Below are 27039 nucleotides of genomic sequence, written 5' to 3'. Positions count from 1 at the left end.
GCGAAAACCAGTGGTCACAAGCAGTCAACTTCCTGAGGAAAGGGACTAGGAGGGAGACAGGGCTGCAGAGAGGGAGGAGAGCAGTGAAGGGGCGGGAGGAAGCGGGGGCGCACACATGATCCAAGAGGCAGAACGCGGGCTCCAAGCCTTTTTCCAGTGGCCGCCCTAACTGGAACGTCCTGGAACATAAATGAGCAGGACCCAGGGGTCTGCGGTCCGGTGAGAACGGCCCCAGCTTCTCTGCACTGACCTCACCAGCAGCAGAGCACCCGAGTGGACATGGCCCTCGTAGGGTCGACCCGGGCCCACGCCCAGGAGAGCACTGGCCCCTGGGATGGAGCCACAAGCCTGCTCAGCGCCTCAGAGGGGCTGCTGTCTCACCTGTGATGCTTTGAGAGGACCTTCTCCACTTTCCCAGACAGCACGTTCCAGATGTACAGCGAGCCCTCGGCCGCGCCCGCTGCTACATAACTGCCGTCAGGGCTAGAGGACACACAAGAGAAACGGCGTCCGTCACCCACTCTCAAGTCAGCGTCCTCACACGGACCTCTCCCCAGGAAGTCAAGGTTTGCTCTTCGCTTACGAGTCAAACTCATGACCACTTCTGAGTACCCAGGAACCCCGAGATGCTATTCACAGCCATTTTGGCTGAAGCTGCTAGACCGTTATCTGGCCTCACTGGCTACTGAGAAATGGTGCCACCGCAGTACTTCTGGGGGGCACAAGCCCCCAGTCATCTCGAGCACACAGGGAGGTCAAAGGCAACCCCAAGTGGTGAAGGGTTTCCCTCAGCTGGTGGACTGCCTGGTCACACGGTTCAGCGAAAGCAGAAAAGGAACAACGTGTGGACTGTGGAGGACCTTCTCCACAGTACCGGCCCTGACCCTGGCAGTGTGTCTGTGAGAACGGCCACACTCAGACGGGAGAACAGGAAAGGGAGGGAGCCATTCCGCTGTGCTCCAGGAGACTCCCCACCCTTCCCGAAAAGCTCTCAGAGCCCTACGGTAACGAGTAGACAGAGGTGAACAAACCAGTCCATCACCGCAGCTTCCGGGATGGCACACGTTCTCAGTCACAGAAGGGACGCTTTAGAAAGAGGGAGTGACAGCAATGTCCAGGACTGAACTTGCAGGTTTGCTCCCGGACACTTGCTCGCATGGAGACACTGTACAGATTCAGCTCATTTCCAGTGGGAGGAGGCCCCTGCTCTAAACTGAGATGAGCGGTGCTGGGGTGGGCAGGCTGGGGCAGGAGGCGCGCCTCCCCACTAACCTGAACACAGCTCTCGTCCAGTCGGAGCCGCACTTGAAGCCTGGCGCGCTGAAACAGACGACGACACCGTTACCCCAGAGTCCACGCCACTCAGGGCGTGAGCACAGGCAGGCCTCTGGAAACCCCACCAGAGTGTCTTCAGTTACCTGAATGTCTGTCTGACAGCATTTATTCGTAGGTCTATAATTTTCAGCAGGTCATCTCGAGAGCAGCTGAGGAGTTCAGTTCTTTCTGGATTTAAGTCCAGGGCAGTGATCTTTCCCAAGAGCTCCATCTCTCGGACAATACTCTCTGATCTACAAAAAAGATGGAAGATCTGAGAAAATGTAACAGAAAGGTCAGAACTTCCCCATTCCAAGCAGACTGGCATGCCATAGAGCAGGAAAGGTAGTCAATTCAACGAGAACGTACTACTCTTCAAGGACAGCAGAAGCGCTCCAAACCTCACACAAACAACCTCAGCCTCGGCTTTTATAATTTTGCCATCAACAGATTCTATTAAGTAGTTGTATCAGAACTCTGAAACTGGTAAGAATTAATTTCCTTGCTCATTTCTGAAATACAGTAATTGCCGATCAGAGCTTCTGATCAGTATGAACTAAGTAGGGCTACTGTTTAATTTGTATTACTTCAATTTTATCATTTCAGCTTATCCAAAGAGATGTAAATCTGCTTTAGTGGGTCTGGGCTGCCTTCTGTGGACAAGTGTGGACTCTCCCGGGAATCCTGCCGTACAAAGTTCAACTCCCAGGCCTTCCAACCCATCCTGGCAACTCTAGACACGGAGCCTGGACACCTGGCCACCTCTTCTTCTTCCTTTTCTTCTCCCAGTTCTCCTCTGGGCCGCGGTCCATGCCAGGTCTGTGAACAGCAATCCTGGACTGGGCCCTGCTGGTGATACAGCCAAAGGAGCTACAAACCCTTCTGTGGTCATTGTGTTGTAAACTTTCAATGAAAAGATTTCCTATCCCAAACCACAATGAAGTAAGAGAGTTTACTTTATTGCTGCTGCTCCACCTCCTAGGACTCGGGGCCTTCATCTGTTAAATTAGGGGATGGACCAGGAGCCTTTTAACATCCAGTTTAGCTCTATAATTCCATACTTCAGTTCAACTGTCAGCCAACCAGTACACCTGAAACTAATCACCAGTTACCCACTTCTAACCAACCCAGTCTCATCCTGACTAGACACCTCCCCTTTTACTCCCCACACCTGGCCCATCACCGAGACCTCAGCTTTCTTTCCATTTCCAGCCACTCAGCTCTCCTGACAGCTCCCTGGGTGCTGCCGTTCTGTCGTTTCACACACCAGCTCTGATAAATCCACTCTCATGTCTTCAAAGTCCTCCTGTGAGGATGTCTCAATTTCTCTCCCATCCAACTTCTCAAAAATTCCGTTTTCCCAAATACTCTATTAGAAGCTGCCAATTAATGCCCTTTTCTGAATATGTTCACTGCATCCTCTCCCTAAATCTGTCATTTATTCTCCACATCTAGTCTGTAAGGAGCTCCGTCTGAAGTCTCCCAGGAACCGACTCCAGCTCCACATCGCCCTCTACTGCCCTGAGTTCAGCTCCTCAAGACTTCAGTGACGTCCCTGCTCCTCAGACACCCTCTAAAACTGCCAATGTAATCTACCAGACTCTAGCAAAGGAATCTCTGGCTAAACACCCGACAGCTTATAAGATCAAGTCATTCATCAATGGCGTCCAAAGCCTGCGGCAATCCGATCCTATCCACCCTGTCAGTCTCGTCTGCCCTCGCCTGACTCGCTGCCCTCTGGGGCTCTTCTCTAGACTCATCTTGAGAGACAGTCTTTAACGTCCTTGGACAGCGGTACCCAGCCCTGCTTCAGCACACCCTGCAGACTTGTATGGCGGTCTCCCCAGTTACACTTGAATCTACCTGACAACCTAGTTGTTCACCTGTTTACCTAGCAGCCAGCAAAGTGACTAGTGAGGACACAGGGCGTGACGACTGTGACGTTCTACTTCAGGGTAAAGACTATCCAACGGGGAAGATAATGTCGACTGCAGCCCGTCTCTGCCATTTCCAGGGCAGAAGCACAACCCACACACGAGACACCATCACAGTTCTGCCCTCTCATCTGCCTCCCCACCAGGCTCGTGGGAGTTTTACCGGATGTCCCAGAAACGAATTTTCTTGTCAAAATGCCCGCTCATCACACACTGCTCTGTGCAGACAATGTCATTGCAGCTGGATCCCGCAAATACCGTCTTTATGCCTGAAAGAAAACCGAACATGAGCAGTCAAGCAGAGACCCCTCCGTGGCTGCGCACCGAGCACCGCTGCCCTCTCACCCTTACTTAGGTCATCAGAACCATTTATTTAAACAAAGCTTCAAACTTGGAAAACAGTCCCTACATCATCGCCACCCAACATGAGACCAGACTCGAAATTCAAAGTGTATCACACTAGATGCAGGCTTTAACACAGAAACAAATGGCTCCCCGATTAGTATCGAATCGTTCACAGACACAGAGACTGAATTTCCTCACAGACTTTGCTGCGTAGATCCCAGAGTTTGAGGGTCCGGTCGTGACTTCCAGAAACGATGCGCGCGTTGTCCAGCAGGAACTTGGCAGACAGCACTTTGCCACTGTGTCCCGTGAGCGTGTGCTAGGAGACAGAACAGCCAGGGTGAGCCTCTGGGCGCAGCACTGGGAGTCAGGGGCCAACTGCCCGGGAGCCAGTGCCTCCAAACACCCTGAGGTTCAGTCAGGAGAACTGAGACAGAAGGACAAGCGGCTCAGGGAAACACCCAGGAAGCCTGTTTCTGGGTACTTCCCACGGATGAGGTATCAAGAAGAAGAGATGAATCTCCCATCATAAATAAAAGTTAAAAAAAAAAAAAAAAGGTAATAGAAAAATAAAAAATCCAACACCACTAGAACAAACTTCACATGACCACATCCTCAGAATAAGGGAAGAGCAGGCAGAGGACCCAAACAGACATTTTTCCAAAAAAACACACACCAGATGGCCAACAGATATATGAGAAATGTAAGCTGGTGTAGCCACTAAGAAAACTGTACGAAAAAGCCCTCCAAAAATTAAAAAAACTGAAACCCCATATGACCCACCAATTCTATTTCTGGGTACTTTTTCCAAAGAAAACAAAACCACTAATTTGAAAAGATACATGCACCCCTATTTTCACTGCAGCATTAATCACAACAGTTAAGATACGGAAGCAAGTTAAGTGCCCAATGGTAGACAAATGAATAAAGACACGGTAAATATATACAATGGAGTATCGAGTCATAAAAAAAGAATGAAATTTTGCCATCTGTGAAAACATGGAGGAACCTAGATGGTATTATGCTAAGTGAAATGAGTCAGACAGACACGAATACCTTACAATTTTACTTATATGAGGGATCTAAAAACCAAATTTAACACCATACAAAACAGAAACAGACTCAGATACAGAGAACATACTGATGGTTGTGGGGGGAGTGGGGGGTATGAGAAAAAAGATGAGCGAGATTAAGAAGTACAAACTCCCAGTTACAAAAGGATTCACAGGGATGGGATCTGCAGCCCGGGAGTACAGTTAATAATACTGCAATGACTCCGCTGACAGATGATAGCTGGATGTATGGTGATGATCGTTTGGCAATGTATAGGAATAATGAACTGCAATTTTGTGCATCTGGGACTAACAGTGTGGTAGGTCAATTTGAAAAAAAAAGGACGCATAAAAGAAGTATAATGAAGTACTCAGTAAAGGCTCTACTAAAGACAGCACACAGAACGCAAATAAAAACAGGATACCTGCATTTAGTCTTATCAGCCAACGAAATGGAAAAGAACGATGCATACACAAATGGTATCTATTTAATATTATTAGATTTACGCTGCCTCTTTCATCTTGTGTATTATAGAAAAATAACGTTTGTCTTCTCCTAAGCGTTAAAACAAAAATACATGTAGAAACTTCCTGAATCTGCATCCTCTATAGAGGCTAATTACACAACTTCAAAAAGGGGGGAGGGGATAAGCACCTTCTTGAAATAAGCTCTATTACAGATACTTGTCTGTACTATTCTTGCCATTTTCTGGAAGTCTGAATTATAAAAAGTCAGTTTCCTATTTAAAGTCAGACCAGGCAGGATCACTGGAGGTATAATTTATAAAAGGAAACATAGGACTCTTTAAATAAACAATTTAGACTTCCAGGAGTTTTTCAATCAGAGGTCTCAGCCTGAAACGTCAGACCACAGCCACAGAGTCCAGTATTCCCAACAATCCCATCTTTTTGTGACCAGCTGTGGGGTGCCAGCCATGGCATCTCCCCTGAGTGGCCAAGGAACGCAGCACTGAGTCGTAACTGAGGATCGCTGCCCTCTACCCATCCCTGCACTACTGGAGCCCAAGGGGAGAGCCGGCTGGGGGTGGCAGGGATGCCAGTCAAAGATTTGGGGAGTCAGCCCCTTTCCTATTTCTCAACATGGATCAACATATTTACGTGTGGAAATCTCAGAGGCTCAGAAGGCATTCAGGTATTCACCAGTGTTTTTTTATAATTTTTTTTTAAAGGGGCTTTTTTTTTTGATGAAGGATTTTAGTTCCCCAACCAGGAACTGAACCTGGGCCCTTGGCAGTGACTGGTTCGCCAGGGAATACCATCCTCACCACCCCAAAAAGCAGCTTCTGAAAGACCCTAATATACTTACTGTAACTGCTACCTTCCTGGGTTTCACTCCAAATCCCTGAGCTGAGATCTCAAAGTTGAGAGTTAACATTTTAGAAACCAACCTTCCCTCTCTGCCCGGTAGAACAACTGCACACTATCACAGGAGCAGAAAACTCAGGGCGGCATGTGCTTCCCCTTTTAGAAAGGGAAGTCTGCCCGGACTCCACGACTCCTTCCTCTCACGTTTAAACCTCTGAAGCTGGAACAGCATCCTACAGTCGCGGCCAGCCAGGTGGCAGCCACGCTGAGGCTGTGTGACAACTCCCTACTGATCCTTCTGAAAAGATCAAGAAAGCTCTAGCAACAAAGCTTATGTTAAATACAGTACATTTAACCTGCTCTACTGAGCAATGCTCAGTAGATGTCATCTAATCTGCACAAACCCTGGGGAGAGACCAAAAACTCATGCAGGTACTTCTCATGCTATGTAAGCTGTTAGTAAAAAACTATTTCACCAAAAATTTAAAATCACTTTTCACACACACAGGGAGGAAAAGACACTGCTCATTAAGTGGGCAATGCCAATGCACTCATTGTGCTGACCCTGCTAAGTCGCTTCAGTCGTGTCCAACTGTGTGACCCCATAAACAGCAGCCCACCAGGCTCCCCAGTCCCTGGGATTCTCCAGGCAAGAACACTGGAGTGGGTTGCCATTTCCTTCTCCAATGCATGAAAGTGAAAAGTGAAAGTGAAGTCGCTCAGTCGTGTCTGACCCTCAGCGATCCCATGGACTGCAGCCTTCCAGGCTCTTTTCCAGGCAAGAGTACTGGAGTGGGGTGCCATTGCCTTCTCCGTGTGCTGACCCTAACTACATGTTAATATGGAAATATCCCTACATATTTATCCACTACATTTTTGCTTGTTTCTGTACACTTTTTTCCCTCCATTGGAGTATAACTGCTTTACAATGTTGTTTTAGTTTTGTAACCCACTGCATTCAAAACCGCATAGCCTGGGAATCCACTTTTAACTTCACAGCACAAGCAATTTTCCATGTGACAGCTGAAAATACACAGTCTGGGGGTCCCGCTGTTTGGCCAGAATACCCTGGGTCTCTAAGTCTATAAAACACTAATCTCTTCCTCATGCTGCTTAGAAGGGTGACCCGTGCACACGCACACAGTTGACCCTCTAGAGTTTTTGTAATGTAATTAATATAGGCAAACAGTCTATAATAGGTAAAAGGTCTTCAAGTAATGAGATTATAATCGAATTGAAACTTCCTTGGCCAGCAGACACCTAGATCCCTTTAAAAGTTTCACAATCAGAAATGATACTGCAATGAACATCTATGATTATAAGGCTTCCTTGTGACTTATTTCCTAGCTTTTCACATGTGTTACTTCTAAAAACTCTGGATTTCTGTTTATCTTGTTCTTGTCCAGTCAGAAAAACCTCAATGAAGCTAGCTAGTTCCATCTCCATGCTCTCAATGGTATGGAATGTAGCTCCTGCAAGGAGATCCAACCAGTCCATTCTAAAGGAAATCAGTCCTGAAATTCATTGGAAGGACTGATGTTGAAACTGAAACTCCAATACTTTGGCCACCTGATGCGAAGAGCTGACTCATTTGAAAAGACCTTGATGCTGGGAAAGATTGAAAGCGGGAGGAGAAGGGGATGACAGAGGACGAGACGGTTGGATGGCATCACCGACTCAATGGACATGAGTCTGAGTAAACTCCAGGAGCTGGTGATGAACAGGGAGGCCTGCTAAAGTCCATGGGGTCACAAAGAGTCGGACACAACTGAGTAATGGAACTGCACTGAAGTGATTCACTTAAAAATTGATTTTTAAGTTAATTTAAGTGGATCAGATTTATTTCCAATTCTTTTACCCATTCAGTATTTTTGACACTTATTAGTATCTAACGTTTAATTTCTGGAACTTCCCTGGTAGCACAGTGGATAAAAATCCACCTGCCAATGCAGGGGACGTGGGTTCGAGCCTTGGTCTAGGAAGATTCCACATGCTGGAGAGCAACTAAGCCTGTGCGCCCCAACTACTGAGCCCCCACACCCTAGAGCCTGTGCTCCGCAACAAGAGAATCCACCACGAAGAGAAGCCCACACACAAGGAAGTGCTGTCTTTGCTCGCTGCAACTGGAGAAAGCTCGAGCAAAGACCCAGAACAGCCACACAAAAAAAGTTTAACATTTAACTTCTAACACTACTTCAAGGTTTTATCTTCCTCTTTCAGAGCTGACACGGGCTCTGAAGTCAGAGCAGCCCGAGTCTCCCAGCAGAGCGCTCTCTGCCCTCGGGCTCTGCACGGCCTGCCCCGTGCTGCAGGGCCGCCCACGACGCAGGCAGTAACCATCAACGGCAACTAAGACAAGTGACCTCAGAGAAATGCAGACCTTGATGAGGAAGTTTCTGAAATAAAAACCATCATCTGAGAGTCAGTCCACAATGAGGCCCTTTATCCACATCAGCGTTAGAGAAGTCGACAGGGCAGCTTCTTCAACCCAGTTCCTCAGTTTTACACTCATCTTTTGAGTTTTTTTTTTCTGGCTTTCCTGGAGGTTCAGATGGTAAAGCGTTTGCCTGCAATGCGGGAGACCCAGGTTCGATCCCTGGGTTGGGAAGATCCCCTGGAGTAGGAAATGGCAACCCTGTCCAGTATTCTTGCCTGGAGAATCCCCGTGGACGGAGGAGCTTGGTGGGCTACAGTCCATGGGGTCACAGAGTCGGACACGACTGAGCAACTTCACTTTAAGATTTTTTCGGCAGTTGCAAACACCCCACCGTGAAAGGCGTCCTCTGCAAGGGACCCCTTCAGTGCCAGGCTGTTTCTAGGCCCCCTTTCCTGATGGGATTTAAAGCAAGCACTTGCCCAGCCTCCCCAGCCTTCTGGTCTCGCCCAACACCACCCCTCAGCATACGAGCTGAGGAGACGCCGACCAGGGCTTGGATCTCGTGTTTCAGAACACGGATGCCCATTCAAGCCCGCTAACATCCTCTGCAAACTAAAGAAGCCAGAGCCTCCTGGACAGGGAGCCTACTTACTTCCTGGGCCCTGGTAAGGGTTTCATGTGGTTTTTGCGGGCATAGGAACCTGCTAAAAAGGCCTCCTGACCTCCGTCATACATTTACCAAGTGAGCAGGCATGGCTGTGAGCCCTGGTCCAGCACAGGCGGCTACAAGCCCTGGCACCAGCCCCCAGCTCGTCAGCACCCAGCTCGGGGCTCCAGCAGCTCCTCCAGCGAGACTTGCCCACCTCTGCAAACCAGCTCACTCCACCTCCAGGTCTCCTCCTAATTCAGACCCAAAAACTTACACCTACCTGTTCAGAACTCTTCTACCAGCTACAAATACCATCCTGCACCCAACTCCTTGCTTCACTCATCGAAGGGCCTAAACTGTAAGGAAGGCTGTGTGTCCCTTTGCACTCTTTATACAGTTTTGCTGTATCTCAGTTGAAAATGATTCAGGCCAATGGAACACAGGAAATAGCACAGGCCTCATTCCCAAGTCTCATCTTTTCATGTGTTCACTGCGTGACCCCAGGCAATTCTGTGGGCTTACCTGACCCTTGGTTTTCCCATCTACCTACCTCCCCTGGATTCCTGAGAATTAAAAGCAGTAACGTACATAACATAATACAGCCAGTGGATGCAATCAAATTCCAGCAGAATTATTCAAATTCCTAAAGGATGATGCCATCAAGTTTTTGCACTCATTATGTTAGCAAATCTCGAAGACCCAGCAGTGGCCACAGGACTACAGAAGGTCAATCCTCAACCCAATTCCCAAGAAGGGTAGTACCAAAGAATGTGCTAACCATTGTACAACCGCACTCACCTCCCATGCTATTAAGGTCATGCTAGTAAGTAAAATCTTGCATGCTAGGCTTCAGCCAGACGTCCAAGCTGGGTTCAGAAAAGGAACAGGAACTAGAGGTCAAATTGCCAACATTCACTGAATTATACAGAAAGGAAGGAAATTTCAGAAAAATATCTATCTGTTTCATTGACTACGCGAAAGCCTTTGACTGTGAAGATCATGACAAACTATGGAAAGCTGAGAGATGGGAATACCAGACCATCCTACCTGTCTCCTGAGAAACCCATATGTGGGTCAAGAAGCAACCGTTAGAACCCTGTATGGAACAACCGACTGGTTCAAGATCGAGAAACGAGTACGACTGGGCTGTCTGCTGTCACCTGTTTGTTTAACCTATACTCTGAGCACATCATGAGACATGCCGGGCTGGGTGAGTTACAAGGCGGAATCAACACAGGCGGGAAAAACATCAACCTCAGATATGCAGATGATAGCACTCTAATGGCAGAAAGCAAAGAGGAACTAAAGAGCCTCTTGATGGGGGTGAAGGAGCTGGTTTAAGACTAAATATTAACAAAAATTAAGATCATCGCATCCAGTCCCATTACTGCATGACAAATAGAAAGGGAAAAGGTAGTGACAGATTTCCTCTTCTTAGGCTCCAAAATCACTAAGGACTGTGACTGCAGCCATGAAATTAGAAGACTGCCTCTTGGCAGGAAAGCGATGACAAACCTAGACAGTGTGCTGAAAAGCAGAGACTAATCTGTCGATAAAGGTCTATATAATCAAGGCTATGGTCTTCCCAGTGGTCACGTACGGTTGTGAGAGCTGACCGTAAAGAAGGCAGAACACCAGAGAATTGATGCCTTCAAACTGTGGTGCTGGAGGAGACTCCTGAGAGTCCCTTGGACAGCAAGGAGATCAAACCAGTCAATCTTAAGGGAGATCAACCCTGAATATTCACTGGAAGGACTGATGCTGAAGCTGAAGCTCCGGTATTTTGGTCATCTGATGCGTATTGGTGACTCGCTGGAAAAGTCCCCGATGCTGGGAAAGACTGAGGGCAGAAGGAGAAGAGGGCATCAGAGGATGAGATGGCTAGATAGCATCACTGATCAAATGAACAAACCCTGGGAGGTGGTGAGGGACAGGGAGGCCTGGCGTGCTGCAGCCCATGGGGTTGCAAAGAGTCGGACACGACTGGGTGACGGAACAATAGCAACAATGCACATAACACATTTGACTACTGGGTCTAACACACAGAAGGTACCCAGGTAAATGCCCTCTCCTTTAGGCAAATTAATGCCTGCAGAAGTAACCAACCCCACCATAAATTTCCACTGAGTAACTGGTGGTTACCTAGAGAAGGCATGCCCCAGGACTGACCGTGACACTACCAGAGCAGGCCAGACCAGCCTTCCCGGCTGAGGATGCAGGACCGTCGGGCCTCAACTGGAAACGCATCTGAGCCTTTGAACAGACGTGCACTGGGACCTCAGAGGCGCCTAGCCCCACCCACAGGTGCCCAGCAGCCCCCTCTGACGCCCAGCCCTGCCCACAGGCGTGCAGCAGCGCCCCCTGCCCCAACCCCCGGCGTCCAGCTCCACCCACAGGCATCCAGCAATCCCCCCACTGGTGTCCAGCCCCACCCATAGGTGTCCAGCCCTGCTCACAGGCGTCCATTAGTCCCCCTGCTGGCGCCCAGCCCCGCCCACAGGCATCCATCAGTCCCCCTACTGGCGCCCAGCCCCGCCCACAGGCATCCATCAGTCCCCCTACTGGCGCCCAGCCCCGCCCACAGGCGTCCAGCAGTCCACCCACCCCCGTTTCTCCAGGAACAGGCCCTTTAGCTGCCATTAGACAGCCGTCTCTGTCATCCTCACACCTCGTGCTTTGCACGCGGATCGTCTCTCAACTAAGAATCAGGAATTACAACCCTGTATGTGTGAGCTAGCACCTGTGCTATGCCATGCTTTAGTTGCTCGGTCATGTCCGACTCTTTGCGACCCCGCAGACTATAGCCCACCAAGCTCTGCCCACGGGGACTGTCCAGGCAGGAATACCAGAGTGGGTTGCCGTGCCCTCCTCCAGGGGATCTTCCTAGCTAGCACCTAACACTGGCTATTTTCCATACAGTTCCCTGAAGGAAATGGAAAGACCAGGGGTGACTGAGCAGTGGATTTCTAGCCATTCTTCTGGCTCCGTCCCTGCACCAGCCTCACGCCACTGGAAACACATCACAGACCACTGTATTGCAGCTCCCCACCTCCCTGTAGATTATCTCTACAAAGTTCATCTTCACATCATGCTTTTGCTTTTCATGTGAGTTCAGGTTTGTGTCAAGTTTTTCTGGAGGGGTAAAATGCTTATCAGTGTCAAGCAAATCCTCCACCTCATCTTTCTGTAGCCTTTATTTAATAAGCTCATGCGAAGGTTGCTTCAAGCTTAAGGAGAAAAACCTGTCTTTAAATTAATGTATGTCTTCTAACTAGAACAATGGAGAAGGCAATGGCACCCCACTCCAGTACTCTTGCCTGGAAAATCCCATGGATGGAGGAGCCTGGTAGGCTGCAGTCCATGGGGTTGCTAAGAGTCGGACACGACTGAGCGACTTCACTTTCACTTTTCACTTTCATGCACTGGAGAAGGAAATGGCAACCCACTCCAGTGTTCTTGCCTGGAGAATCCCAGGGACAGGGGAGCGTGGTGGGCTGCCGTCTCTGGGGTCGCACAGAGTCGGACAGGACCAAAGTGACTTAGCAGCAACTAGAACAAAAGGGATATAACCATTAAATTTCTGTCTTTGTTTTAGAATCTAAGAGACTTCTTGGCGAGTGTGGGTTCAGACTGCAGATTTCTTCAACATCTGAACCCACAGTTCTTGATTTCCTGTACATCGTCCTCCTGGCTTCATGTGAGGTGTTTTAACTCTATCATAACTGCACCCAAAAAACTTCTCCATAGCCTACTTTCCAGCTCTACTTTGTGAGGTGATTAAGTCTTGGGGTCCTTAAGAAACACAGCTTACACATGAGAGGGTAACAGGCAGGAAGGCCAGGGGTCTCCAAATGGAGGAAACAGCCTGCAAGTGTCAGACATTTTTATCTCTCTTAAGCGGCAGGAGGAAACAAACTAGCAATATTTTTTCCTTCTCTATACAAATTTAAAGGGAGGTTTCTCTTAAAATACTGTGTTGCTATAATGACACCTGGTTTCGCCTGAAGTTAGCTATTCTCGAGCCTAGAGATAACCAATGCCTTTTTCTTATGGAAATGTCCGTCTTAAGCTATGCTAATGTACTATGCCTTTACCCCAAACTCTGTCTCCAAGTCTGTTCCGCCTCTTGGCCCAGAACCTACTTGACAAACCAGTATGGATATTGTTCCCCTAATCTATGTAAATGAAACTATTTGTATGGTGGTCTGCCGTTCTTCAAGATTCAAGTTAATCGTTTTATGGCCCAGGATAAACCATTTGGTGCCAAGATTATCCCAAAATGCATCTTATGGGTGAGGGGCCTGGTGCCATTCTGAATTTTAAGACATTCCTTTCTTTCATTAACAGACTGCTAGTGACTATATAACATCCAGCTAAAGACTAGCAGGGGGGTACTCTTTCTGCCCCCTTCTGATGCCTATGTCAGAAGCTTTCTCTATCTCCTTTATACTTTAATAAAACTTTATTACACAAAAGCTCTGAGCGATCAAGCCTCGTCTCTGGCCCCGGATTGAATTCTTCTCCTCCGGGGGCCAAGAATCCTGGTGTATTCGCATGATTCAACAACAACCTTTCACACGCTGGTGCTAAAATAGCTGAAGTTAAGCTAACACTGACACCTACCTAAAAACCTTAGCTCTTATGAACAGGAGTATCAAAAGCCTTTCATGGAAATGTGATGGCTTCCTATCACGAATATTTCAAAGCTGACTACTGGACAAAGAACGTGAAGTGGAAACATCAATTTCCCTAACGAGGAAAGGGCAAGGGGAATCAAGTCTGATGGTCAGACAACACAAATTCTCCTAACGCATCACCCTGCCATTTCCTACATTTTGTGACTGATACGCACCCACAGGAAGCCTGGAGGCTGTAGTTTCTTTCTTAACTGGGTCTTACCCGTAACCGGTAGTCATCCACGGTCCAGATGCGGCTTGCAAAATCATTTGAAGCTGCTAAGAGGTAAGATCCCTACAGGAAAGAAGGGGAGAAGGAAAAACAGAACTTTAGTTCACATGATACAAATTTCCTCATACCAAACTCAAGACTGTTTAGATGACTAAAACTACATACCTGATCTGAATACCGTCATAACCAGAATTCTGTTAACTAATCAATCCCGTTAACTTCAGGCCTCTTTCCTGAGCCTGCTCAACCTCGCCTGATGGCTGTAGATATTACACCTCCAGCTCAAAATGGAACTCACCCCCCTGTGCTCACTTCCACCCCACTTCGGTAAGACCAAGTACTAATTCTCTACACCCGCCCAAGTCCACGAGCCCAGAGGCGCCGACTCCCCAGCCTCACCTCCCCACTGTCCCCCAGCTGTAGACCCTCTCCTTTCCACCTGCACCGACTCGGCCCAAACCAGAGCCTTATCGAGTCTGGAGAGATGCTGACCAACCGGGTTACCAAGACCTGTCTCCCCTACCCATCTTCAACCTACTCGTGATCAGCACTGAATTTTTAACCTATTGGCATCCTTCTCTAACATTAAGATAGAAAACAGCAGAGAAACCAGGTAGGTTATTTTTAAATTTCAAGAACCAGATGTCAAAAATGGTTTCTAAACACCTCTCAACTCACCCATTTCCATGGATATTAGGTACTTACAGCACTATCAAATTCAATGCTTGTAATTCCTGCATTACTGCCAGACAGGGAGCCCTTGAACTCACATTTGTCTGCATAAAAACAAAGATGCCAACATACCAATTAAAACGAGGCACTTGAAACACAAGGGAAGCTAATTACATGGTCAAAAGCAACTTCCCCGCATATTTACAGAATCAAGTAGCAGGACAAACAGCACAATGAGACGGGAATGTTCGGCTGACCAGTCCCCAAAGCAACGAACGCACAAGAGGGTGCGGAGCCCAGCATTTTCCGGTTGGCTCTTACACTGCTCTTTTTAAGAAATTTAGTGTCATCAATTCCCTTCCTAAAAGTGCAGGGATTTAAAAACATGTCAACTGACCTAGAGTTTATTTAGCTATTTAATTTACATAAACACATCTCTGTCAATTTAACTATCACTTTAATGGAAACTGACCATTAAAATTTCAGAACCCAAGTACGAAAAACAGTTTTACTTGTAGTTATATAAACTGGCTAGTCATTAGATTTCCAGTAAAACTAGTTTGGAGTTTCTGGAATTTATCTGTCCACTCTACCTATGTGAAGCAAGGTTCCAGCGAACCAATCGCCTGCCAGTGCTCTCCTGAAGCCCATCTCACCCCCAGGCCCAGCCACTCATCCCTGGACTCTGCTTTCAGACTCTGGCCACCCTGAGGGCAACTTTACAGATCAAAGGGTAAATCCCAATGATGCTGTGATTAAATTCCTTCTTTAAAAGGTATCTTAAGGATAACCTAGATAGAGAAGCTAGGGAAATAGTTAGGGAACCATTCAAATCAAATTCATAAGATAGGAGCACAGAATAGTATACATTTCAATGGACAGCCTTTTCTTTCAGGACTTCTGAATGCTAATAAAAATGACATAAATGTGGATTTGGAGCTGTCAAATACATTTATGGCCAGCACTATTAAGCTGGTGAGTAAATCCCTGAATTAATTTGCAAAATACAGCACATTTAATGCCTTTTCCTGGATCCTAGCTTTCATTAGATTTTCATGAGTCTAAAAAAGGTCAACACCTACTAATTAAAGACTTTATTTAGATTAGATCTTTACAGACAAAAATACTACTGCAAATTCTAAAAAATATCTCCGTGGCTCATGCCTAAAACATTGCTCTGTCTGGCAGGTGACAAAGTGCCAAAACCTCAGAAATGATCACTAAGTGCCAGTCTACCAAGAGACAGAGCTCAAAAGACCAAAGATCGTCTTATTTCATGAAAGGCCTTTTGGACTTGGTCTCTTCCAAGATTCAGTAAATATTAGCAAAGAGGGAGAAAATTATACACCAAGTAAGCCATCTGTGGAGGAAAGGTCCTATAATTAGTTAGAACATGACTGATATTTGTTCCTGAAAACTATAAAAAATAATGCTGCCAGATGCTCTATGTTATTTCTGTAGATTTAGTAGAAACTCTCATTTTACTAACACAGTTTATGCTCCGGCACAAATTATGTCAGTATTAATTCTGATTAGTGTTCACTTCCTCTTCGACAGCAAAAAGGTAATACTTCTACTAATGGCTGGTATCTCTAATTTTCTTATAGGTATTTTTACTGACCAAGGAGTAAAATAAAAGTATTTCTAGAGCTATTTGTATTTATTTGCAAGGTATAATTGAAACAGACTATCTGTGTAGATACTTTTTTTTAATCACCAAATCTCTGTTCTTATCATTTTATTGTTAAGTTTCAGCAATTCACCCAAGCTCAGGTCCTAGTTCACCACTCTGTCCACGTAAATCACCCACACAAATCCAGAAGCGTCTTTGAGTTTCCACCTCTCACACAGGGGTGACGCCCAGCTGCCTAACAGCACAGGGCTATGGCGCGGCTCAGAGGAAATGAAGCAGACACAGGCGGGACCGTGCTGCCTCAGCTGGACCGCGAGCACACGTGCGCCCCACTAAGGAAGCCCGGCAACATGCTCCCTACAGAGCCCTGCAGCCTGTTCTCTGACCGCGTCTTGTCAAAAGTACATGTATATTGAACTGAGTATCAAAATGTGGCGAGTGGGCTATGCCTCAGTTCAGACATCTGCGAGAGGGTTCACTAACTCCCCTCTCCTGTTTCAATGCCATCCCATTTTGAGTACTATAAGGTCATTCATTCCTAAAATAAAACGTAATCAAAGAGACTCAGTTTTGATCTTAGAAGAATGAGTCTCCCAGGTAGGAAGGTGTCCAATATGTACTGCGGAAGAGTAGAGGGCAATTACCATAGCTCCAGAAAGAATGAAGTGGCTGGGCCAAAGTGGAAATGATGCTCAGTTCTGGATGGGTCTGGTGGTGAAAGTAAAGTCCGACGTTCTAAAGAACATTACTGCATTGGAACCTGGAATGTCACATCAATGAATCAAGGTGAACTGGAAGTGGTCAAGCAGGAGATGGCAGAGTGAACATCAACATTCTTATGAATCAGTGAACTAAAATGGATGGGATTGGGTGAATTTAATTCAGATGACCATTATATATACTACTGTGGGCAAGAATCTGTTAGAAGAAATGCAATAGCCCGATAGTCAACAGGAGTCCGAAATGCAGTACTTGGGTGCAATCTCAAAAACGACAGAATGAACTCAGTTCATTTCCAAGGCAAACCATTCAGTATCACAGTAATCCAAGTCTATCTCCCAACTGTAATGCCAAAGAACCTGAAGTTGAACGGTTCAACAAAGACCTCCAAGACCTTCTAGAACTAACACCAAAAAGAGATGTTCTTTTCATCATAGGGGACTAGGATGCAAAAGAAGTCAAGAGGATACCTGGAGTAATAGGCAAGATGACCTTGGAGTATAAAATGAAGCAGGACAAAAGCTAAAAGAGCTTTGCCAAGAGAACGCACTGGTCATAGCAAACACCCTCTTCCAACAACACAAGAGAAGACTCTACACGTGGACATCACCAGATGGTCAATACCAAAATCAGAATGATTATATTCTTTGCAGCCAAAGATAGAGAATCTCTATACAGTCAGCAAAAACAAGACCGGGAGCTGACTGTGGCTCAGATCATGAACTCCTCATTGCAAAACTCAGGCTTAAACTGAAGAAAGTAGGGAAAACCACTAGGTCGTTCAGATATGACCTAAATCAAATTCCTTATGAATTTACAGTGGAGGTGATGAACAGATTCAAGGGATTAGATCTGGTAGACAGAGTGCCTGAAGAACTATGGACGGAGGTTTGTAACACTCTGCAGGAGGCAGTGACCAAAATCATCTCAAAAAGAAACGCAAGAAGGCACAGTGATTGTCTGAGGAGGCCTTACAAATAGCTGAGAAAAGAGAAGCAAAAGGCAAGGGAGAAAAGGAAAGATATATCCAAATGAATCCAAAGTTCCAGAGAATAGCAAGGAGACCTAAGGCCTTCTTAAGTAAACATTGCAAAGAAATAAAGGAAAACCACAGAATGAGAAAGAGAGATCTCTTCAAGAAAACTGGAGACATAAAGAGAACATTTTGTGCGAGGATGGGCACAATAAAGGACAGAAACAGTAACGACCTAACAGAAGCAGAAGAGATTAAGAAGAGGTGGCAAGAATACAAAAAAGGTCTTAATGACCAAACCCATGATGGTGTGGTCACTTACCTAGAGCCAGACAGAGTGGAGTGTGAAGTCAAGTGGGCCTTAGGAAGCATCACTACAAACAAAGCTAGTGGAGGTGATGGAATTCCAGCTGAGCTATTTCAAATCCTAAAAGATGATGCTACTAAAGTGCTGCACTCAATGTGTCAGGAAATGTGGAAAACTCAGCAGTGGCCACAGGATTGGAAAAGGTCAGTTTTCATTCCAATCCCAAAGAAGGACAATGCCAAAGACTGTTCAAACTAACAGACATTTGCACTCATCTCACATGTTAGCGAGGTAATGCTCAAAATCCTTCACACTAGATTTTAGCCGTATGTGAACCGAGAATTTCCAGATGTACAAGCTGGATTTAGAAAAGGCAGAGGAACCAGAGATCAAATTGACAACATTCACTGGATCCTAGAGAAAGCAAAGGAATTCCACAAAACATCTACTTCTGCTTCATTGACTATGTGAAAGCCTTTGTGTGGATCACAAAAAAACTGTGGAAAATTCTAAAGAGAGATGAATACCAGACCACTAAAGACCTCTAAAGAGATGGGAATACTTATGTGCCTCCTGAGAAATCTTTATGCAGGCCAAGAAGCAATAGTTAGAACCAGACATGGAACAACTGACTAGTTCAAAACTGGGAAAGGAGTAATACAAGGCTGTATATTGTCACTTTGCTTACTTAACTTCTATGCAGAGTAAGTACATCATGCAAAATGCTGGGCTGGATGAATCACAAGCTGAAATCAAGACTGCCAGGAGAAATATAAACAACCGCAGATATGCAGATGATACCACTCTAATGGCAGAAGGTGAAGAGGAACAAGAGCCTCTTGATGAGGGTGAAAGAGGAGAGTGAAAACCTGGCTTAAAAATCAACATTCAGAAAACTAAGATCATGGCATCCAGTCCCATCACTTCATGGGACTGTTCTGTTCTGCAAACAGAAGGGGGGAAAAGTGGCAACAGTGACAGATTTTATTTTCTTGGGTTCCAAAATCACTGTGAATGGCGACTGCAGTCATGAAACTAAAAGACACTTGCTCCTTGGAAGGAAAACTATGACAAACCTAGACAGCACATTAAAAAGCAGAGACATCACTTTGCTGACAAAGGTCTGTCTGCTCTAAACTATGGTTTTTCCAGTAGTCATGTATGGATGTGAGAGCTGGATCAGAAAGAGAAGGCTGAACACTGAAGAATTGATGCTTTTGAATTATGGTGCTGGAAAAGACTCCTGAGAGTCCCTGGGACAGCAAGGAGACCAAACCAGTCCATCCTAAAGGAAATTTACCCTGAATACTCACTGGGAGGACTGATGCTGAAGCTTTAATACTTTGGCCACTTGATGCAAAGAGCCTGCTCATTTGGAAAAGTCCCTGATGAAGGCTGGAGAAGGAAATGGCAATCCACTCCAGTTTTCATGCCTGGAGAATCCCATCGACAGAGGAGCCTGGCAGACTACAGTTCATGGGGTCACAAGAGCTGGACATGACTTAGTGACTAAACCACCACCAATGATGGAGGCAAAAGGAGAAAGGGCGGCAGAGGATGAGATGGTTGGATGGCATCACCAACTCCAGCAAACGTGAATTTGAGCAAAATCTGGGAGACAGTGAAGGACAGAGGAGCCTGGTGTGCTGCAATCCATGGGGTTGCAATGAGTCAGACATGACTTAGCCACTGAACAACAACAACAGCAAGACGACACACCCTCCTTTTAAATTAATTAATGGTTGTGCTGGGTCTTCGTTGCAGCGCTCAGGCTTTCTCTAGTTGTCGAGCACGGGCTCGAGGGTGAGCAGGCTTCAGTAGCTGCAGTGCACAGGCTTTGTCACTCCTCAGCCTGTGGGATCTTCCTGGACCAAGAATCGAACCTATGTCCCCTGCACTGGCCAGACCTTTAACCACTGGACAACCAGGGAAGTCCCATACTCGTCTCTTTAGTCTCAAGCTTAGATACAATGTCATTTTTTTTCCTAGGCGATGGCCATTGGCATTATTAAATACACAACTTGATATGTAATTTTATTCCTAATTTTTATGTACAATTTTACTAGTCCATGACTAAGACTTTTTTATTTCAAATCTAAAACCTGCCCTATCTTAGAAGACGCTCTCATTGCTATACACTTGAGAAAACACAAACGCTGAAGTATCTGGAATTTAGAGCATTCTCTGGTCACTACTTGGAAACCCAGAACAAACACAGACTCGACTGTGTCAGCTGTAAAGGGTAACAGAGAGCAACAATGCTTTGGTCAGACGATTCCTGACACAAAATACTGCACGTTTCAAGAAGATGAACAGTTCAGACTGCCAACCAGACATCCCCAACGCGCTTCTTTCTGTTTCTCACTCTGGTGGGACCTCACCTCCAAACACTTCCCAGAGCTTCACCCTCCGATCCATGCCTCCCGTGGCCAGGAGCCGGGAACCTGGGCTGAACTGCACAGCGTTGACCTCCCCGTCATGCGCGTCCTGCAAGACAACAAACGCCCACTTTCAAACTGGGTTAACTGTCACCCCCAAGAACGGGGCTAATACAGACGGGGACGCTTACCACATGGTAAACACTGGTCATTAAGTCACACTCCTGGGTTCCCAGCCCAGAGTCTCCAAAGATTCTATTATCATTAAACTCTTACAGTTCTTTTTCTATTTATTTAAATACTGTGCAAACTTCTTAAAAAGCATTCAAAACCTACAGAGACTAACTGCCTAAAGTTTGTCTTTGAGTTAATTTTATTTCTTCTAAGAATAAAGTAATGTTAATCTATACTATGATCCTCACAGCTTAAAAGTAAGTCTGTGATTAACTGCCTCTCTTCTGGTCCAGACTGCATTAATAACACACATGAAACTGTATCAAATTAGTGAAAACAATCCTTTTCTTTTTAAAAAAGCCTTTCCTTTTGGTCGTCCCAGTGAGAGTGCGCCCTAATAGGGAGAGTCCTGACAAGAGCAGGCGCCGGTCCTGCCACAGTCAGTGTCAGAGGGGCTCCGGAGCTCCCTCTGGGGACAACGGCACCCATGTGCACTGTCGGCAGCAGGGGGCCTCTGCCAAGTTTCTTAACTTCCTGAAGCCTTAGTTTGCTCATCTATACAATAAAGACTTCCGCAGCTCCTGTAAGCTCAGACCACATCTGACCACGACCAGGCCTTCAATAAAAGTAACAGGTGTTATTTTGGGAGAACTTAGTAATTTTCAGAGAAATGCCTTGAGACTGGCATCCACACTGGACACGTCTGAAAAGATGGCATCTGTGTTTAAGCTGAGAAGGGAAACCAGACAGGAAGCTCCCCAGCCTAGAATGGGGTGAGAGAATAGTGGACATCACTATCATCTCCTGTCTGAAAAGACTATGGATTTCAAAATATCCGTAAGTAAAAAACACTATGAGATCGGCTTTAAATTGCTCCAGCCAAAGTTTGTGTATGTGTGTGGTCATAAGATTGGCTAATATGACTAACTGAAGCTGCCCAACAGCAGTTTTTAATCCCTATCTCCGCTTATATTTGAAAATTTTCATAATAACAAGGCAGGGGAAGGGGAAGACTTCAACACATGGATTATAAATATTAAATCATTAAACAGGTCAATCACTTGCCTAAAAAGGTCACTTTAGGAACACAAAATCTCATCGTCTTTGCTTGGGACTGAAAAAGGTACCTCAACTGCTGAGAAAGTGACTCGTAAAGCTGACTGGAATATAAACAACACTTATGATTGCTCTGCCTTCTCACCATCCTCTTGAGTCCCAGTGCTGGAAAGCCATCTGACAGGTGGTCCAACTTCCCACCTCCACATGACTCCGTTCTCTTTCCAGTGCTCCCTTTCACTGGGAGGTCTCAGATTGAAAACTTGAGATCATGCACCATCACACCCACGGCTGCCGCTCATCAAGCCCCTGTGTAGCTGGTTTTGTTGGATACTGGTCTGCTGTGCACTGCCGACTCTTCAGAAACACACACTGACAGAATCCCATGTTGTCAGCTGCTCCATTACCCCATACACATGACTTAAATGTGATGGGAGGGAAAAATGGGCTGCTGGGAGCTGAGGGCAGGGCAGGGACTGTGACCTCACGTGCAATCAGACCTTTTACCAATCATCACTGACCTCCGAGGGGCCCGGCCCGTTAAGAGAAGCACAGGAGCACTGGGAAGGGGCTGTAATAGTTCCCCATCTACCTCCTCCTCCACAGCAGGACTCTCTTTACAATGACCAAGGTGGCCACTTAGTCAGCCAGTTCACTGGACAGAAGTAACTATTAAAAGTTCCCCTTTATGCCTGAAACTGAAAGCTCCCGCCATGTAAACTCCATCCCATTTTAACAGCAAGTCTTTCTCTCTCCAAAAGCTGGCTCTCCCAGTGCAATCCGAGCATCAGCCCAACTAACTGGGCTCTGCTGTCCCCACTGACCCCCCGACCCCCTCTGCTAGCCCTGAGCCAGGGATTGTTTCCCTGGGAAGGTCTCATGCCTGCTCAATCACACCAGCTGGGACCTGGATCAGCCTTTAGTTCTAGGACCCAGCTTCTGACACCAGTGTCGGCTTTGGCAACACAGCAGCTTCGCCCAGGCCTGTGTCCTGCTTCCAACCAGGTGCTCCTGATGGTCAGAAGTCATACGGACGTGCACATAATTAAGCCAAGAGCTGCCCAACGGACCTTCCAGAACAGACAGCTGACTAAAAACTCTGCACTGGAGCCAACCAGTGACAAGAAATGACAGAGTTATTCTCTCAAGTTTCACTATCCCAAGTTAGTGCTCCCCTGTCCCATCCCTCCCATCCTTTCTCTCAGCCAGTCCCACATATCACAGAGGGTGGCTGGAAATCAATTCTGTTCTCTAAAGATGAGGAAAATTAATGTATTTTGCTTATTTTAACAAAGCAATCTTGCTTTGCTTATCAAAATATTATCAGTCGCTTCTATCAGAGAGCCAACGGGTGTAAAAGTTCCATGTAAATGAAATAGGAACAGAAAGCTTAGCTGCAACAGGAGAAAAGATCCTTCAATGGTCAGGTTCTGTTTCCACGAGAAGCTGGATGAGGCTTGAGGATGATAAACCACACTTACAAAGACAGACATTGCAGTCGTCGGCACTCGCACTTCTTTACCAGCACCGGGATGAGGATCCACGTTATCCTGGGGAACTGGAAAGGAAGAGACAGAGCGCCTCCTAAGAAGTAACATAAAGGACAATATTAGGACTGTGTGGGCTCACTGTCCGCCCACCTCTCAGCAGGGACTCAAAGACGCCTTTTATCAGTAGCTTCTTTTCCCTTCAAGACCCTCCAAACCACAGAACGAGCCCCCCGAGTCGGAAGCCCCCTGACGCAGTGACAACTGGAAAGACAGCACTTACCTTCGCTCTCCTCCTCGCTAACTCACGGACTCCAAAACACAACACTGAAAAGCAAGCCTGAACAACCGCTGCCCCCATCAAATAAACCGCTAGACACGTCCTCAGCTTAAAGTGACCACGTGCTCCAAGGGGGCTCGTGGGTATTTTCACAAAACTATTTCAACATGATTCCTATGCCTGGTTACCATCATCCTCGGGGTACGCTTGTGGTCAGGGTGGAGCTGAACACATGCCAAAAGGAAGAGCGGCCAGAGCTTGAGTTAACTGTACAAAGAGCTCAACCTATCTGCCCCGCTCAGAGGGTGGACGCGGTGTCTAGGCGCATGCAAAGCGTCCTGGTTATTGGCACACGGACGCGTGATGGCTGGGCAGTGAAGCGGTGATGAACGTGGTTATCAGCGACCCACACTCGCATGCTGGGCTAGGACAGGATAATGTTTTCACCTGGCAGCATCAGAAGAGTGATGTCCCAAAAGGGGAGACTCGGACAGACTAAAGGGTAAGGCCAGAGGTCAGCACGCAGCGGGATTAAGAGAGGAAGTTGAGGGAAAAAAGGAAGAAGCTAAATGAAAAGCTGAAATTAAGGCATCTGCATATACTCTGCACTGAGATTCTGGTGCACGTTTAAAAAACACTAACAAATCATATACATGTACTTAGGTATATTTATACACACATATATATACACACAAGGAAAGGTGAAGGTTTTCTAACCTACCCAAAGATATTAGTGATAGAATCCAGAAGGCCTCCAGCAGGCTGCGAGAGTCGCTTACTAAAGAGGAGGGGAGGATAGGTTTAAACCTTAGAAACATTCTGCCCAAACAATCAATCAAAAACAGTCCACAAAAGTTCGTTCCTGGGGGTATGTTTCCCACCGAGTGCCCAAACTCCAGCAGAGAAAACCCTCCAGGGACTGAACCACCAGAAAACAGAGGGAAGATAAAGGGAACACTCAGCCTCGAAATCTCAAAAAGAGTAAGATTCCCTAGCCTTAAATTAACTTCCCCGGAAATGATGCTTTGGACAATAAACTAACTGACCTAACAACTTCTAGTATGGTTAAGGACAAACCCCATCGTTTTGGTCCTGCTTTGGCAAATTAAAAAAAAATCCTGGAGCCCTGGTAAGAATTAAACAGTATGCTCTAAACAATCACCCAGCCTAACAAGGTCCCTCTTTCGGGAAGTTGCTACCACTTCTTTCTGCTTCTCTTCACGGCTGGAGGCACCACTGAGGGATGGCTCCCTCCTACTTACGGAGGGGCGACTGGAGAAAGATGGGGACACTCTGGAGCCCATACCCTCCATGGTCGAGTGAGGGGCCCTGCACTGCTCTCTGGTCCTGCCCACGGCGGCTGCCAGGGTGCCCCCCATTCCTGGCACAACCTGTCTACTTACGTGGCCGCTCTGCTGATGGCTCGCACGGGAGAGGTCTCCTCAGGGTGCTCAGAGGTTTCATCCACGAGGACTTCAATATCATCATCCCTGGAAAGAAGGGCGAGAGGCCAAGCCTTTGCTTCTGCTGAACAGAAGCTCTGTGATGGGCCTGCTCTGCTAAGGCCAACAGGCAACACCACTTCCTAATCACACACAGCCCAGGAGTCTTGGCTGGGACAGAGTCGGTTTCAGCTTCTCTGAAGAAAAAGGAACTTCCATCAGAGCAACATGAAAAGAAACAATCTAAGTCGGATCCAGAACTCCAGCTGAAAATAACCTGAGAAGGGAGCTTTGGATCTCTTCAGGTCTAAAGACAGCTCCCACTTGAAAAGCACTGAAATAATGGCTTATTAAGTCCCTAACCACATAACCAGGAGCAAGGAAGATTTTCCTTTTCAGAAGTCTCCTGCACGCCAACCACCAGACTGCGGCACTCAGCAAGAAACAGTTCCCAGGAGGCGGGCTCAGCAACACATGGAGGACAGCGAGGGGCAGCTGCGGTGCGCAGGAGAACGCCAGGACGAGGGGAGCGTCCAGGGCAGGAAGCACATGGACTGCTGAAGGGCAGAGAGACCAACAGGCGCGTAAACAACCCGGCGCTAAGTACCACTTAAGAACAGAAGACAGGACAGCGGAGTCTAAACGCAGTTCATCTTTGACTCTGGCTGTTTGATGCTTAAGTACTTGGTGTTTCTGACATTTGGTAAGTTCATCACATTACATGCAAAATAAGTCACAATAATGTGCTCCTGGGGTCTCCCCTGGTGGGCCAGTGGCTAAAACTCTGTGCTCCCAACGTAGGGGGCCTGGGTTCGATCCCTGGTCAGGGAACTTGATCTCACGTGCCGCAATTAAGAGTTTACATGCCTCAGCTAAAGATCCCACAGGCCACAACAAAGGACAAAGATCTTGCGTGCCGCAACTTGACATGGCCAAATAAATACTAAAAAAAAGAATGTGATCCTCTGCTGTTTATCCCACCAGACGCAAAGACCCTCTGGAATTCCCCTTCCTCCCCATTTTCCTGGTTGGAGGAAAGGCAAGTAATTAGTTTGGTCTTAACGACCTCCTACCAAGTTGCAATCTTCATGGAGAAGTAAACTGATAAAAACTAATAACCTGAGACTTTATTACCAAATGTTTGGATTCATAGGAACTTGGAAGAGCTTCTCCCATGATTAATGATCTGGATTATGTAAATGTAATCTATACTTCAGAACCTGTTACCAAGCAAGTCAAACCAAGTGCAAGTAAATTTATTTTCCTTGGCTACTGATTCCAGGATCCCGTGTAACTGACCCCCATCTTGGCCAGGGCTGAGAGAACAAAGGCGGGCCTGGAGACAGAGAACAGGCTGGGCTTTCTTCTCCTCTCACTGGTGGTTTGGGAGAGCCATCTGTGTTCACACAAGGGTAACAACAGAAGAGCAGAGACAGCAAGAGTGATAAACATGAGCTGAGCCCATGTAAATGGTTTAAGACAGAGCTGAATAGTTGCAGGTACTTGAAACTGCGCAAAGACCGCAGAAAACGAGAAAACACCAGCATCTGGTAACTTATCAACACCCTTCAAAGATGGAAGAAGCCCTACAATTAGGGAAGCACGGGAGAGTAAGAGCAGGACTTTACAGACACCCTGAGGTCTCCAGCCTGCCCCACCGCTTGCTCTGTGGCTGGGGCAGGACGCGTGACCTTTCTACACCTACTCACCCGTTCACACTGGCCAACAGCAGGCAAGACAAACAATGCTTTCATCAGCTGTTACTTTTAAGGAGAACCAAATCTCACTTCTAGATCAACTATTTATCTACTTTGCAGCTCTGGGCAAAAATACCTGACATTCACTTTCCCCATGTGGGAAAGCAGAAGATAGACACACACGCTACATCTAAAAGCAAAGGCTTGGTGTGAGATCTGCTATAAGTCAAGACCTTTGGCCGATGACCCCTAGATGAAATGAAACCATTCCCCTCCCTTTATAAGGAAGCAACCAACATTTTAAAAGGATCATAA

At 46.7% G+C, this 27039-nt stretch overlaps 1 protein-coding gene across 2 annotated transcripts in view; it reads right to left on the bottom strand.

Annotated features, from left to right (window-relative positions):
- ATG16L1 (autophagy related 16-like 1 (S. cerevisiae)) overlaps window positions 1-27039 on the bottom strand; it is a 39346-nt gene that overhangs the window by 541 nt on the left and 11766 nt on the right. Inside the window, exons 6-16 of one of the 2 annotated variants that reach the window (XM_010841233.1) lie at window positions 24989-25075; window positions 24307-24363; window positions 23300-23402; window positions 20592-20697; window positions 14611-14681; window positions 13897-13968; window positions 3792-3912; window positions 3412-3517; window positions 1419-1568; window positions 1273-1320; window positions 382-483 (exon numbers count right to left, since the gene is read on the bottom strand). In XM_010841233.1, coding sequence (XP_010839535.1) covers window positions 382-483; window positions 1273-1320; window positions 1419-1568; window positions 3412-3517; window positions 3792-3912; window positions 13897-13968; window positions 14611-14681; window positions 20592-20697; window positions 23300-23402; window positions 24307-24363; window positions 24989-25075 — 1023 coding nt within the window. The remainder of the gene's footprint in view (window positions 1-381; window positions 484-1272; window positions 1321-1418; window positions 1569-3411; window positions 3518-3791; window positions 3913-13896; window positions 13969-14610; window positions 14682-20591; window positions 20698-23299; window positions 23403-24306; window positions 24364-24988; window positions 25076-27039) is intronic. The other variant, XM_010841234.1, reaches the window with a different exon arrangement.

This window comes from Bison bison, unplaced genomic scaffold (assembly GCF_000754665.1).
Source record: "Bison bison bison isolate TAMUID 2011002044 unplaced genomic scaffold, Bison_UMD1.0 scf7180017864158, whole genome shotgun sequence".
In the NCBI taxonomy this organism is placed as follows: Eukaryota; Metazoa; Chordata; class Mammalia; order Artiodactyla; family Bovidae; genus Bison; species Bison bison.
This window is presented reverse-complemented; position numbering and strand designations above follow the sequence as displayed.